The sequence below is a fragment of the Echinops telfairi genome, unplaced genomic scaffold (genome assembly GCF_000313985.2).
Source record: "Echinops telfairi isolate 266 unplaced genomic scaffold, ASM31398v2 ScPeMD7_70;HRSCAF=299, whole genome shotgun sequence".
In the NCBI taxonomy this organism is placed as follows: Eukaryota; Metazoa; Chordata; class Mammalia; order Afrosoricida; family Tenrecidae; genus Echinops; species Echinops telfairi.
Genome location: NW_022103968.1, coordinates 45,299,421 through 45,315,397, shown reverse-complemented (window position 1 = coordinate 45,315,397; position 15,977 = coordinate 45,299,421). Strand labels below are relative to the sequence as shown.

General features: G+C 36.4%; 1 protein-coding gene across 1 annotated transcript in view; it reads left to right on the top strand.

The window, feature by feature from the left end:
• Positions 1-15,977, top strand: part of PCDH15 (protocadherin related 15) — a 952,716-nt gene that overhangs the window by 52,860 nt on the left and 883,879 nt on the right. Inside the window, exon 2 of the mRNA XM_045291300.1 lies at positions 2,729-2,847. Coding sequence (XP_045147235.1) covers positions 2,757-2,847 — 91 coding nt within the window. The 5' untranslated portion in view covers positions 2,729-2,756. The remainder of the gene's footprint in view (positions 1-2,728; positions 2,848-15,977) is intronic.

Here is a 15,977-nt window from a genome sequence, read left to right as displayed (position 1 = left end):
CCACTCTCAATTTTGAGCCGATGACCCTGCCTCTGTGAGCCTGGCCCTCCAAGCAGAGAAGGATGATAATAATGTCCATGCTGGCAGCTTTGGTTAAAGCAGATTGAAGAAATACATGTCTGAGCACATGGACGAGATCCTAGATGTTGAGTCAAAGTACTCATGTTGAGCATCTGAAGTGTGCTTGTTCTGTCTGACGTGCTCTCTACGTATTTGGGCAGAAAGGGTCCATTCATTTGCATAATCCTCAAAATAATCATATGAGGCAGGTGGTAGTTTCTGCTTCTTTCTAGTGATTAGAGAATGAGATCCTTGCTAGTTGTATAACTTTACAAAAATCAAATTTTCAAAAAGTCATCGTGTTAGACCTGGTTGACTAGAGAAATCCAGAGACACTCATATATGTGTGAGAGAGAGCTTTATATCAAAGAGCAATTGTATATTGAGAAAACATCCCAGCCCAGTCCAGAACAAGTGCGTAAGTCCTATATTATCCTATATAAGTCCAATACTAGTCCACAAATCCTTCTTCAGACTCATGCTGCACATGCAATGATGCAGGAATATCAGAGGCCAGTGGGTGCAAAGTCTTGTGAATCCAGTGGCAGTGGAAGCATCTCAGCACTGGTGCAGATCTCCACGTGGCTCTTCCAGGTCTCCAAGTGTGACTCTTCAACAGGAAAGGGAAGCAGAGAGAGAAATCCTGTGGCCTGCCTCCCGGGAGAAAGAGAGGAAGTTCCCAGAATCCTCATGAGAAGGCCATGCCCTCAAGTGGGCATCATCAGGCTGTGACCCGATTGACAGGCTAGATTCCATGCCTACACTTTTCTACCAAGTTAACATGAAATTATGTAGCTGTCATAGTCATGTATACATCAAAGTGAGGAGTCTGAGTTATAAAGAAAAAAGTAAATAAATAAACGTCATATCCTTATTTAATGCTCTATACTCTCACTGTTGTAGGTCAGTTTTATTGTTCCTAAAGGCAAATCCAGCTTCTGATGATCTCTTGGCATCTATCACTCTTCTCTTGGCTCTCTCTGCCTATAATTATAAAAACAGAAGCCAAACACTTTACCAATTAGAATAATATTTTAGGGCCAGGTAAAGAAGATTCTATCCCTTCTTGGATAAGGTAATAAAAGAATAGCTTCCACTTAAAAAGTATACTTTCGAGAGCAAGGATCTTCAAGGATCGTGAATCTGTGAATAAAATACTTTTGGAGATTACAGTCTTTAAATTATTTGAAGGAAATTATATCTACATGTATGTGCTACTCAGGAGCCCTGGTTGCATGGTGGTTACATGTTGAGTGGCTAAGTCCCAAGTTGGCAGTTTGAGAGCACCAGGTCCTCTGTGAGAGAACGACGTGGTTTGCACTTCTGGAAAGATGTAGCCTCAGAAACCCACAAAGGAAAGGGAGTTCTACCATGCCGTATACGGTCACTGTGATGGCATTGAGTTTGATATTTGCTTTTGTATGTGCTACTTTATAAATTTATGATCTTTGTTGTAAAAATCGCACACTAACAAGCCAAAGCTATAAATAAGAATAGAAAGTCAAATATTTCTTTCCTAGACTATAATGAACATAACCTATTTTCACAACTAGGCTAGTAAATAGAATCCTGCTGGGGAATAGGTAGCTAGGTGCATAAAGCAATTGACCCAACCATCTTATACACTGAATAACCTCTCTTGAAAATGCAGATTTCTGATTGGGTTAGAAATTGAGGAAAGAGACACTAATGGCTTGTGTTACCACGTGACAACAAATGAGAGACGTTAAACACTAGCTGGTTTCTTTAGGCAAACCTCACACTCTACAAATATAGACTACAAAGATGGATCATCAAGCTCCATTAGGTTGATTCCATTTGTCTTTATCTGCATGTCTCCTGTAGAAATTTTAGTTTCAAAACCCAAGATAGACAAAACTCGTTTTCCTCCCTTTACTATTAAATTTAATAATCAAAGGCATTTTGAGCAATACTTTGTAAATAATTTCTTTAATTTATAATGAAACTAAGCACACCGATTTTTCATTGAGGCTCTTTGGTTTGCTCCGTGACTACTGATGTCTCAATCTGCAGCGTTTTACCTGCTGGGAGATAAATAAATAAAGAAATAAGAAATGAATGAAATTCAAATAAAATTCATCCACATCCTTTGAAAGACAAATGCCATTAAAAAAGATAATTTGTTATTATTTTAATTTGACTTAGGTAAGTCTGTCTCTTATCACTCTATGTGAAGAGAATTAGCATTTAAATTGTGAGTCTTCCTACTTGATGGTATAAGAAAAATTTCCATTTAATTCTCTTGTAGACTATTAACAATTAGTTTAGCAGCTTAAGTTATTGTAGCACAATATACACTTTGTAAGTGAATTTTGCTATAGGCAACATAATTTTATTAACACTGATTAACATTTGATTTATAATTTTCAACAGAATGGGGTTCTTATCAATTTCTTAACTCCTCGACCTACTTGCTTGAAAAATGAATAACAGAAAAGATGCCTTTCCTTAGAGATTATGCCTCGACATGTTCAAATTGATCAAATGTTCCAGTGCATTAAACATGTGTGTTACTTATTTAATGTATAGGGTGGCACAGATAATTAACTATGAACTCATTAGGATTTTCTTTGCTGTGGCAGTTGTATTTACCTACAGCCGATTAATGAATATGTCAAATCTTCCCTTTTCTCTTCTGTTGTTTCAGATTAGCCTTGAGCGGAATTTGACAAAAGATGCTACAACATTTTTATCTCTGGAAATGTTTGGCTTTGGGGATTATCCTTGGCTCTTTCTTCACAGTCTGCTTGGGCCAGTACGATGACGGTAAGGGGGTTTTTATTCTGAACTTCGGCTTGAACTAAGATTCCCATTATTAAATAGAAAACACAACACAAGCTGAAAATCAATAATGGTGGCTGTAGTTCACTTTACAAGTTAGTAGCTCTATATAATAATTTGGCTTGGTTAAAATAATTTTACAAAATTAACATCAGTAGCAAAAAAAGGTAATTTTATAAAAAATAGCAAAGAGGCACTTTGTTTCTTAATGAGGATTGCAGCCCCTTGGAAAATTCTACAAAAGGTGTCTGTTTAAATGTTTACCCACCGAATGCCTGATGTCTATGGAAAAAATGAAGTTCCATTGATGAACTTTTGAAAAACACAAACAAAATCTCAAATAAACCTTAGCAACACAAACTTCCCTGAAGTATATGAAAAGATGCCTAAAGAGGTCAAAAACACTAAAGGATTTTATTATTGGCAGTTCACTTGGGCATTACATTGTTTCTGTCATTATTTAATTTGGAAACTTTGAAAAACAAAATGTAAAAGCCTGGGCATCAGAGGTCACATATCATCTATAATAGTATGTTGGTTAATTAGGAAAGATATATTAGTTGTCAGGCTCCTTAGGCACCGTTCTACACATTACATCTGCAGTGGTCCAGGTGTGCCTGTTTTAGCGATCTCAGGATTGGGGGCACCTTTTATGTAATTTCAAACCACAGAATCAGACTCAGAAGAGCCAGCATATTCTTACTTGAACAACAATCAAAACAATAAGGCAAAGTTCTCATCTCTAGATTTGCTTTTCAAGGAAACAGATATTTCTTTTAAGTATATTTTTTAATTTAAAATTTGCTCCATTTTTAAGGTATAGAGGAGAAAAAACCCCAGCTCTTCACCTTACTTTGTTGCCTTGTTATCTAGTTGCTCTTAAGGACAGTGGGGAATACAATTTTCTTTTGTACTTTGCTTGGCTGAAATGATTGAACTGAAGATAGATGAGTTAATTTGACTTGATACCAAACAGTATTAAATTCTGTGTATATTAGGAGATTCTAAATTCTCAGTAGTTAGGAGGATATGTCCCTTTGGGGAATTTCAGAATAATTCACAATAATAACTATTTTCCTAAAGTCAACAGCCTAATCCCCAGAATGGTCCTGCTAATGAGCTCAATGTTTACTTCTTGTGTGTCTGAATTTAATGTGAATACTTATGCCATTTATGAAAATTGTGAATCTCCAGTCTAAAAATAAAGAAACCTGAAATGATAAATAGTTGCTCCAGTGAAGCAAAAAAAAAGGCGAAGAAAAAAATCGATGTTAAAAACAGCATGACTTTACACTTCAGGAGCGTATTTTAAGTTATGCAACACGAAGAGACGATAAATCAGTGGATTGGTTTTTATGCCACAAGACATCCTTTTTTAATAGTATGGACTGTGAGGAAGCATTATTTTTTAATATTCACACTAAAAATGGAAACATTCACTGTCATTCCTCACATTCGACATTCACAAACCCTGCCTTTTCTAACAATATCATTTATCAGAGGAAATCTCTGCCAGTTTAACCTGTCATGTCATAGGCCGCCTTCTTAAATAAGCCACTACAGCAGTTGGTCCTGCATAAATGGAGTCACATGCCTGTAAAAGTACAATTAGGTTAGGAATGCAGACTAATTTTGAAGCCAGTGGAACAGCACACCTGTCAAGTGATTATGTACAATAAGCGCACCCCCTAAAATACTATAGTCATGGGTGAGTCCCCCTACAGCCTCAGTTAGGAAACCTCCTGAGCTATCTCTTTCTGGAAATGATTGAATTTGTAGATATGATTAAAAAAATAGGGCATGTAGTATAAAAACTAAGGTTTTATATAATGTTATATGGAGATCTCATAATTTTAAAATGCTTATGAGCATGTTTCTTTCATATCTGAAGCATCAGAGGGGCTCTGTTTCCTTAGATCTCTCCCACATCCTTACTTCTTTCTGGGATCATCCAATCAGAAAGTCTTTGACGTTTGTACTTAGTTGTTCAGTTATATCTGACTTAAAAATTATTTTCAAAGTTGATGTTTTCAATGAGATAATTATTAGACAATACTATATAAGATATAGAGAGGACATGGAAAATATAAATAACATGAAATAAGAATAAACTGAGATGTGTAATATGAATTTTAAAGCAATTTATATATCCAAACATTATGAACTTGTAACAATGTAGTTGAACAGAAGAAAGTATTATTAACATTCATAAACATGAATTAAAAGTGTGAGACAAAAAAGAAATATGGTACTTTGTCATAGATAACTTACTGAAGTCAGAAAAATAATAATAAAGGAGAAAATTATTTTAGCATTATTCACATAAAATTCTAGCTTGCTTATACTAAGGAAAAATAAACTTCTGGACTTTTAATTAAGAACACCTTCATAAACTTCTGTGTGCATTTTCTTAGTTAGGCATAAGAAGATAGAGGGAAATGGAAGATACATTTTGTTGAATATTATTTCTGCAATGAAATATCTGTATTGGGCAAAGATGTGGCATCTCATCCTGCGATGAAATTATGGCTTTGTTGGTGTTTGAGGTTGTAAATATATATGTCATATGTTTATAAATACACGTACATATATATAATATATACATACACATGCATATATACATACGCACTTATAAATGTTCATGGAAATGTATTATCTTTTAATTCCATTTTTTCACAAATTTAGGAATTTTTAGCATACACACATGCCCACACACATATACATACACACATAGACAAGGTACTGTTATAGGCCATCCATCCAGTTCCTGCTCAGCAGTAATATGTACACCACAATGAAACACTGTCTGGTCCTATACCATTCTCACAAATTTTGTTGTGCTTGTTCACCTACTGTGTCAATACATCTCATTGAGAGTCTCCACCTTGTTGTTGTTGTTTTAGCCTCCTTTACCAGATGTATGTCAGATGAAATCTCACCCCCTTCCCTTCCCAGGAGCTTTCTGGCTGTACTTCCCGGGCCCCATCACTTACTGGCAGCCATCGCTCTCTGCTCTGCTTTAGGCATTGCCCAGCTTTCGCGTGCACATGGCAATTGAAGACACTCGGGCTTCTTCCAGGGTGCCTTAGTCTTCCCGGTGACTTCTTTGCTCTTTAAAGAGGCCTTTTGCTGCAGACTTGCCCACAATATGAGGGCTTTAAAAAAATTTCTTGACTATGCTTGTATAGGTATTGCTTGTGGATGAAGGTAAAATCCTCACAACTTCTATCATTTCTCTGTTTGTCATGATGTTGCTTATTGGTTCAGCTGTAGAATATGAATACAAATGTACAGCAGCTATAAGAGAAGTTTGTATAGCATACAACCGAAACAATGCTACTAAGTGACACAGTGAATATGTAAACAGATCACTATAATTTCTGAAGCTTATTTTCCTGATAATTATGAAAGATAATAATAATAGCTCTCTGAGTAATATTTTATTCAGTTTAGCACAGCACTTGATACATGAACAAAGATCAATACATCCTTTTCCTTACTATTGTTTGTGAGGAGTTAGGGTGGCCCAGTGGTTAGGCACTTGACTGTGAACTAGAAGTTCAGTGAATCCCTCCAGCTGCTGCACAGGGGAAAGATCTGGCAGCTGGATCTGTAAAGGTTTACAAAGTTTTACTTCGTCCTCCATATGCACATAGAATAAACACTTTAGGAAAGAAATCATATTTACATTATTCTGCTCATTTGTTTTCCTTACATCTTTTAGGGATTTTTTTCCTTCTGTGCGACGTAACTTTTCTCTTTGTAGTGTCTACTATTATTCTGGAAGGTAAAGAGTGCACTTTCAGCAGTAATTTCTTGGTTGTTCTGTTCAAACCAGAATTTTGAAATTTTTTCCTTTTTTTGAAGTCTTAAAAACTATTGAATTAAAAAACTATTGAGTTTTTACACATTGTGTAGAGTACATATTATGTGTAATATTAAGAATGGCTCTGTATTCATTTTAGAAATTGTATTATTTGTCTTTTTGTTGTTGAGATGTTGAAGTTTTCTGTAAATTTTTGAGATTAGTCTCTTGTCCTTGATATTGCCAGAAAGACTTTCTTCTCAGTCCATGGGTAATCCTTTTATTTATTGGTAAAATATTTTGATGTACACGAATGTCTGATTATTTTTAAATAAATAAATAAAAATAAGGGCAACAAAAAGAATGAGATGACAAGAAAGAACATTGTCATTTTCAATGCTGACTACAATACCATTTTCCTAAACAATTTGAAGTTCATTCTCTGATGAAAGTATGGTTCTTGTGTGTGTGTGTGTGTGTGTGTGTGTGTGTGTGTGTGTGTGTGTTGCCAGTCCCTCTGAGGCCTGTGTGTGTGTGTGTGTGTGTGTGTGTGTGTGTGTGTGTGTGTGTTAGTCTGTGTAGACTCGAGAAACAAATTCACAGAAACCCATATGTATATAAGAGAAAGTTTTATATAAAGGGTAACTAACTGTACATTAATCATCCCAACCCAGTCCAGTGCAAGCCAATAGATTCGACATTAGCCCTTATGTCTGACACTGATCTACAAAGTCCTCCTCCATCTCACAAAACACATGCAACGATGCCGACTGCAGGAGGAAAGTGGATTCAGTGAATGTGTAAGCATCTCAGCGCTGGCAGGGGTCTCCACACGCTGCTCCAGCACTCAGGGCTGCATCTGGGTAGGTCCATGTGGCTTCTCAGAGAACCAGAAAGGCGAGGCTCATCGAGTCATTTATCTCTCAGCCCTTGTTTATCGGCCAGGTTGGCACAATAAACCTTAACTGTCACAGGGGGTTATACTCATAATTGTATTTCTTTTCTCTCCTAAAAATGAATAATCCTTTTAATAATTTTATTCTCAAAATTGATTCTATTTTCAATGAAAGGTTTGGAAACATTTGCCTTTTATTGTTTCAGCCACAATTTCCAAATGAACAATTTTTAATTATAAATTGTGCTTCTTCTTTAAACTCAGACCATTGCTTAGTATACTTGTTTGAATAACTTTGATATACTTAAATTATAGACTCTCTTAGATCCCATCCTGGAGGGCAGAGAGCAAAATTAGAAAGAAAGACAGAGGCAGAAAGAAATTTATATCCAATTTAGAATTGTTAACTATTCATATTTCAGATACTTTTATTTGCCTTGTTGAAACTGTAGCAATGAAAAAGCACATGTCTAAATTAACTTAACACACAAAGCAATACAGAAAAAAAAATCAATGATGACTTTGGTAAAGTAAATGATTCCCTTTGTGGTTTTATTAACTTTTTTTTTTCTGACTGCTGAAAAATAAAATGTTTCCATTCTGATAGTCAAAAGGTAAAATTCACTTTAAATGTCCTCAATGGAAATTGAAATTGAGGAGGAAAAAGTCATCCTTGGCTATCAGTGATTCATACAGCTCAGATCAGAGTAGCTGCTCTTAGCTGAACCATTTCCTCTCAAATCTGTGTACCTGTTACCACCACTTCTTTACCAAGTCCCTTAAGCTGTGCAATTTGGTTTTTCTCACAACTCCTGAGAGTGAAACCACCAGGGCCCGCAATGACTACTTTTCTAGGACAAATCCTATAATTTTCTAGTATTTCAGCAAAAGATTGTATTGATCTATTTTTCTATAACTTTCACAGAAGTTTTTTGTCCTGGTTTTTTTTTTTTTTTTTACTGTCTGTATCTCAGATTTTGATTTTGATTTCTTAGTGAATATTCCATTTTTGTTCTCTATGTTTAAACCTGTTCAACATGATATTTTCATAACAAGTTACATTCTATAATAAGCACATTTGGAAGGTTATGAGCTTTAAACAAGATCTTCTTGAGGAAATAAAATGCTTCCGGTATCTTTTTTCTAATTTCCCTTACACAGTATATTCTCTAACGCATATCTACTGTACAACAAATTATTTTTTCTGTATTCCGTATTTGCTAGTGTCCATAGAATATAATGCATATCTACTGTACATCAAATCATTTTTTCTGAATTCTGTATTTGCTAGTGTCCATAGAACATCTCTTTACTTACAGCTTATGGAATGCCAAAATTTGTGGGATATATTAGGGGAAAATATTGACAGTACCTGTATTTAGGTATAATAATGATGCAATGTAATATGAACAATAATAGAATGATGTAGAGGGTCTATGTTGGGAAACTATAAATGAAAAAAAATTGGAATTTGGAGGAGATAATACCATAAGAAAATGATGGAGTTTTCAGAAAGCCTGTGCAGAAATTGAGGGTTCTGATTTTAGATTCTATAGATGCCTCTGTGAAACATTGAACATCTGTAATAATACAGTTTTATGAGCTAAATCAGGAAAAGTTAACTATTAATGTATTACAAATAATAGCATAGTATTAACAATTATGATCACCCCTCACTTTAAAAGATTCAGAATGCCAGAAGTCATTGCTTAATTTTTATGCCTGCGATTGGCAGTCCTCACCAGTCCATGTACTCTGATATCCATTCTTTTGAGAAACTACCTGGTGGGGCAGTTAGGCGTGCACACCTTAGAATCAGGCTTTCTGAATCTAAACCTTGATTCCACAGCTCTGTAGCTGTACCTGTGGTAAGTTATTGAATAGATCTTTGCTTAGATGTCCTCCTCTGTAGCATGTCGATCCTGTTGTGCTGTGCTGTTGTCAGGTGCTGCTGGGTCAATTCTGATGCATGGCAACCCTGGCTATAACAGGAAAACAATACTGCTGCGTCTTATGTCTTTCTCACAATTGTTCAGCTGGAGGCAGCTGATACACCTACTGTGCTAATCCATGTCCTTGAGGGTCTTCCTTCCTTTTCCTCCCCTTCTACTTTACCTAGCACAATGTCCTTTGCCAGGGACTGGTCAACATGTCCAAATTATATTCGTGCATAGATACTAGGAGAAGCTCATGCATGGACTTATGGTAGGATTAATTCCTTTAATATAAAAGATGAACAACTATATCCTTGAGTATTCTGCCAATTGCATTCACCATCGTCTTCACCATCATCATCATAATCCTCATCATAGTGCTTACCTAAGGTAGATGATGCTCAGTGTATGAGTGTCTCTACTTTCACTTATGTGACCAAAGAAAAATTACTTTGTGTCCCAAAGACCTATATCCTCATTTGTGAAGTGGCAATGTTGATGTTACCTTTCTTATGGGGTTATTGGGAGTTCAAATGATACAAGTACATAATGCAAGTAAGCCATTACCTGATCTATTTAAAGAGTGAAAATAATAGTGCATATGCTGCATAGAAAGTAACGCACTTGCATGTGTAAATATGCGTATTGTTATTGGGGTTTCGAACCCATTGCCACTTCATTAGCTCTGGCTCATAATGAACCTGGAGAGCAGAACGCACTGCTCCCTAGAATGTCCAAGTCTGCACATTTTACTGAAGCAAATGTTTTCTCTTTCACATGCGGAGCAGTAGGGGGATTTGAACTAATAGCCTTATGGTTAGTAGCCTATCAACTGACCCACTATGCCACCAGGGCACCTATTATTAGTGTCAGGGGGAGTACAGAAACAATAGTCAGAATATAAGAAGATGACATTTGTAAAAGGCATTTTGTTTGTCTTGTTAATAAAATAAAGATATTTGATAAGGGAGCAGCAAAATTTAGATTAATATCTTTCTGACATAGAATTGAAATATTAATTAGGAGCATAATGGAAGCCTAAAGTATGGTCTGGAACCATATGCAGGTTAGAGATAGATCCTGTTGCATGTACCCTGGATATTTGGCTTTAATCCTCCGATCCCGCAGAGTTCCAGGCAGCGGGCTGTTATCAGAGCTTTCTGAAGAGGCTGGAGCTCCTCCAGGAGTTCTTGCTTTCATTCCTTTTGCTCAGACACTTCGAAGTGCTCGATGTGCAGGTGAAAACGTCCTAGTGACTCCAATTGAGCAGGACAGTGCCTAAGAAAAAGGCAGAAGACAAGAATAGAAAGCAGAGATGCATAACATGTGGGAAAGGGGAGGGAACATAGCTTCCTGAGAGCAGGAGGCAGGGCAACAATGGGGAAAAGTAGCCAGAGAAGCATTTCAGAGGAGAGTAAATGGTGGAATACTTGGAAGTCTCAGATAATCTGTGAAAAAATAGATATGCATTTGGATTTTTCTTGGTGATTTTCTTCAAGCATACATTTTCCTTTGATAATATTGACATCACCTTAATTCTAGGTTGTTCAAGGTCTATTGTGATTAGATGTCTTGAACATAGGAACTGTGCAGGCAGGGACTCTATCTTTTGGTTATTGAAGTTTTATGTCAGTTCATATTTTTGCTCACTATAAATTTATGGAGTAAATAAATAAGTGAACAGCTGAGCACTTTATCATGCTAAAAGTGTTCGGATCAGTAATAATAAATGTTCAATTTGTCCAGCTGCATTTTCTGGACTTTGGCTATGAGGCAGGATCATGCAGCTAACCTTGGCCAACGAACGTGATCTGAAGTGATGTAGGATTGCTGGGCTGAAGCAGAAATGAAGCCATGTTTAATTCTTCAGTCTCTCTCTTTTAGTGAAAATACAATTGCACCTTCCTTACAATGGTTCATCTTTGAGCTCATTTTTCTGAAGCCACTAAGTCAATTCCTATCATTCCTCATTTTCACTGATCTTTTGAGATTCTAAGCAAAATATCCTTCTCCAGAAACTGATTCCTCCTGAAAACATGTCCAGAGAACATGAGATAATGCTTAGCTCTCTTCTAAGGAGTATTATGACTGGATTTTTTTTTTCTGGTATATTTGTTTGTTCTTCTGGTAGTCAACTATATAGCCAACCTTCTTTACAAACACCACAATTCAAAGGCATCTATTATTTTCAGATTTCCCTTTGCATTGTTGAACGTTCGCATCCATCTGAGACCATTGAAAATAATCTGGCTTGGATCTGGTGCACTGTTTTCCTCAAAGAGACATCTTTATTCATCAGAGGTCTTTTGCGATCTATATGTCATTTGATTTCTTGACTGTTACTTCCATGAGGATTAGCTGTGAATTTCTAGAAAATGCATCACATGATGGCTTCCTACTTGTCCCCATTGATCATGATGTCCACGGGTCCACGTGTGAGAACTCTTGTTTCCTTTATGTTCAGATGCAATCTGTACTGAAGCTGCAGTTGTTGATCTTCAGCGCAATTCCTTCAGCGCTCTCTGCCTTCAGCAGGGAAGGTTGTGTCAGCGGCTAGTGGTGGTTGTTAATGAGCCTTCCTCCACTACTCATAGCCGTATCTTCTTCATGTAGTTGTATTCTTAGGTTATTTGCTCAATATACAGATTACATAATTATATTGAAAAGATAAAACCACCACTCACATTTTTTAAAATGTTGAAACTAACCAATATCTCCTTATTCTGTTGCAAAGACTGCCTCATTGTGTACATACAGGTTCCTCATGTGCACATTAAATATTCTTTAATTACATTATTTATAATGTTATCCATCCAAAATAAGTTATGGTTTATCATCAAATTTGTTTGCATTATAAAATAAAACACAGCGAAGGTCCATCTGAGGTCAGCAAAGCCTTCCCTCGTTCCATGTCCTTTTCTGAATCTGGCTTGCATTTTTGGCAATTTATGGTAGTGCTGCCACTTGTTTTAATTTTGTAAATTGTCTTCAGCAAAATTTTACTTGCATTTGATATTAATTATATTATTTGTTAATTGTCCCATTCTATTGGGTCACCTTTCTTTGAAATTGTCACAGATACAGATCTTTTCCATTTGGTCGGCCAGGTATCTATACTGTATTCCGATTTTCTTGGCATGAATGAACATGTACTTACAGCATTGTGTCTGTTTGCTGAAACACTTAAAGTGGTATTGCCTCTAGGACTGGAGGTTTTTCTTTATTAATATGTTCTGTGCAGCATGCGCTTCTTTCTTGGTTCATTGATCATAGGCTCTTGATCATATGTTATACCTTGAATTGATTGCATGTCTATCAATAATTTTTATAACATCAACCCCGTATCCAGCTCATCTTCTTTTGATGCTTCCTGCATAATTCCACAATTTCCCCTATGTAGTACTCAATTTTTCACCTAGAGATTGAGATTTTTCCTCAGTTCTTTCAGTTTGAGAAATGTTGAACCTGTTCTTTACTTTTGGTTTTCTAACTCTAAGTCTTTACACAATTTATTATAACATTTTGATGTTTCAAGTTGCTTTTAGAAATGTTTTGTTCATATCATATATTTCATAATTTCTAATAGTAAGGAAGTTTCAAACTCTCTTCTAAAATTCATTTTAGCATTTCTTTCATGTTTTTCTAATGAACTTTTGCTTTATTTATAGATTATATTTTTAATGTCATTCGACAACTCCTCTGGTCTTTGGTCATTAATGTTCAATATTACAAAGATAAACATTTAATATCACCATTGTTATAAGGAAAAAATAAGAAATGTGGTACATGTACCACTAGAATTCACTTGGATGGCTACCAAGAGGCTAGGAATGATGTGGGAACAGGGAGAGGGAAGGCATGGGGGCGGAGGGGACAAAACATGGAGGGTTTAACACAAATAAATAAATAAAGCTTCATGTGGGTCCTGCTCTCCAGTTTTCTTACCCCTTAGATCTATATGTTTGTCTGAGTGGCAAACAATGGAGGAAAACTAAACTGAAGTGAACTTGAAGTCCCCATACAAACTCACTTTAAACAAAGAAACAAACAAGCAAAACAGATGGTTTCTATATCAAGGTAGATATACTCAAGGTGAGATTTTGGTATTGTGGACTTGTTTACATTTTTTTTTCAATTTCAACTTGAACTTACATAGTTCCCTAGCCTTACTCTGGCTGATGATATTGAGCTTTCCCATTTACACTCTTCAGTAATTATCAGTGCATCTTGATTGCATGCTTGATTAATTTCAGGTGGCAAATGCTGGTTTTTACTTGTTGGTAGGTGCCATTGAGTCAGTTCCGACTCATACAGACCCTGGTACAGCAGGAGAAAATAGGGCCCAGTCTGGCCCCATGCTCACAGTTGTTACGTTTGAGCCATCACTGGAGCCATTGTACCAGTACATCTTGTTGAGGGTCTTTCTATTTTTCACTGCCCCTCTACCTTACAAAACATGATTTCCTTCTCCGAGGATTGGTCTCTCTGGACAACACTTCCAAAGTACTTGAGACCAGCATCTCAAGGTCTCTCCATTCTGACCTCCAAGGGTCATTATGGTTGTGCTTCTGCCAAGACATATTTGTGTCTTCTCTTGGAAATCCATGGTACTTTCAGTATTCTTTGCCTGGACCATCATTCGAATGCGTTGATTATTCTACAATCTTCCATATGCATTGTCCAAATTTCATATTCATATGAGGCAAATGGAAATACCATAGCTCATCCCAGATACATATTAGTCCTAGAAGGACCTTCCTTGCTTTTAACAATTTTAAAGCAATCGTGTGCAGATTTAACTGATGCAATGCTTCCTTTGATCTCTTCACTGCTGCTTCTGTGAGCTTTGATTGTGGATCCAAGCAAGACAAAATCTGTGACAATTTTCAAAATCTCACATTTGTCTTAATGTTAACCATTGGCCCAGTTGTGAGGATTTGGCTCTTCCTTACATTGAGTTGTTAAATTGGCTGCAATCCTTGATCTCCATTAACAAGTACTTGAGGTCCTCCTCACTTTCAGCAAGCAAGGTTGTGTCATTTGCATATCACAGATTGTTAAAAAAGCCCTCCTCCAATCTTTGTGCCATGTTTTCTTCATAGAATCCAGCTTCTCTGATTATTGATCCACTTACAGATTGACTAACTATGGTGAGAGGATGCAACCCAGAAACGTATCTTTTCTGATTTTAAATCACATGGCACTCCTTTGTTCTGTTCATGCAACAGCTGTTTAATCCATGCACTGTTTCCGCATAAGCACAATTAAGTGCTCTGGAATTCCAATTATTCTCAAATCTATTGATGGTTTGTTATAATCCATACAGTTGAAAGGCTTTTCATTGTCAATAAAAGACAAGTAAACATTTTTATACTGTTCACTGCTATCAGCCAAGATCCATTTGACATTAGCAAAGATGTCCCTTGTTCCACATCCTCTCTGAACCTGGCCTGAACCTCTGGAAGTTCATGGCCAATGTACTGCCACAACATTTTTTTGGACGATTATAAGCAAAAATTAACTTGGGAGTGATATAAATTATATTGTTGTAAATTTGAGAATTCTATTGGGTCACATTTCTTCAGAATGGGTACAAATATTGATCTCCTCCAGTCAGTTGGCCAACAAGCTGGCTTCTAAAGTCCTTGGTGTATATGAGTGAGGCTTCCAATGCTTCATCAAGTTGAATTCTCTCTCTCTCTCTCTTTTGCTAAAGCTTTCAAAGCAGTTTAGACTTCTTCCTTCAGGGGTCTTGCTTATATGATGTCTCTTGAGTGAGTCAATGTCAACTAGTTCTTTTTGGTACAATGACTCTTTTTGGTACAAAAGAAGGTGTATTATTTCCACTTTCTTTTGATGTTTTCAGCATCATTCAATATCTTTCAATATTGCAACTTGAAGCTTGAATTTTTTTCTTGAGTTCCTCCAGTATAAGATATGATAAGTGTGTTCATCCTTTTTGGCTTTCAGACTCTACATCTTTAACTAGATATAACTCCAGAGCTGCCCTTTGAAGTTTTCTATTCAACTATTTGACGTTGTCATTTCTTTCCTTTGCTCTAGCTACTCTGTGATTAAGAGGAATTTCAGAATCTCTTCTGAAATCCATTTGGACCTTTTCTAACTTCCAGTCTTTTTAATATATTGTATCTTGTATCTTGACTGATGTTCTTGATGTCTTCCCACAGCTCATCGGGTCTTCTGTCATTATGGTCCAATGCATCAATTCTGTCTTTCAGATGTTCTCAAAACCCAGGAGGGGATATCCTGAAGGTCATCTCTTGATACTTGTAGACTTGTTTTAATTTTCCTCAACTTCAACGTGCACTTACCTCTGAGAAATTAATGATCGGTTCTACAAGCAACCTCTAGCCTTGTTTTGCTGCTAAAATTGAGCTTTTCCATCATCTCTTTTCACCGATGTAGTCAATTTAAATTTGGTAGATTCAGTTTAGAGCAGACCACGTGTATAGTCTCTGTG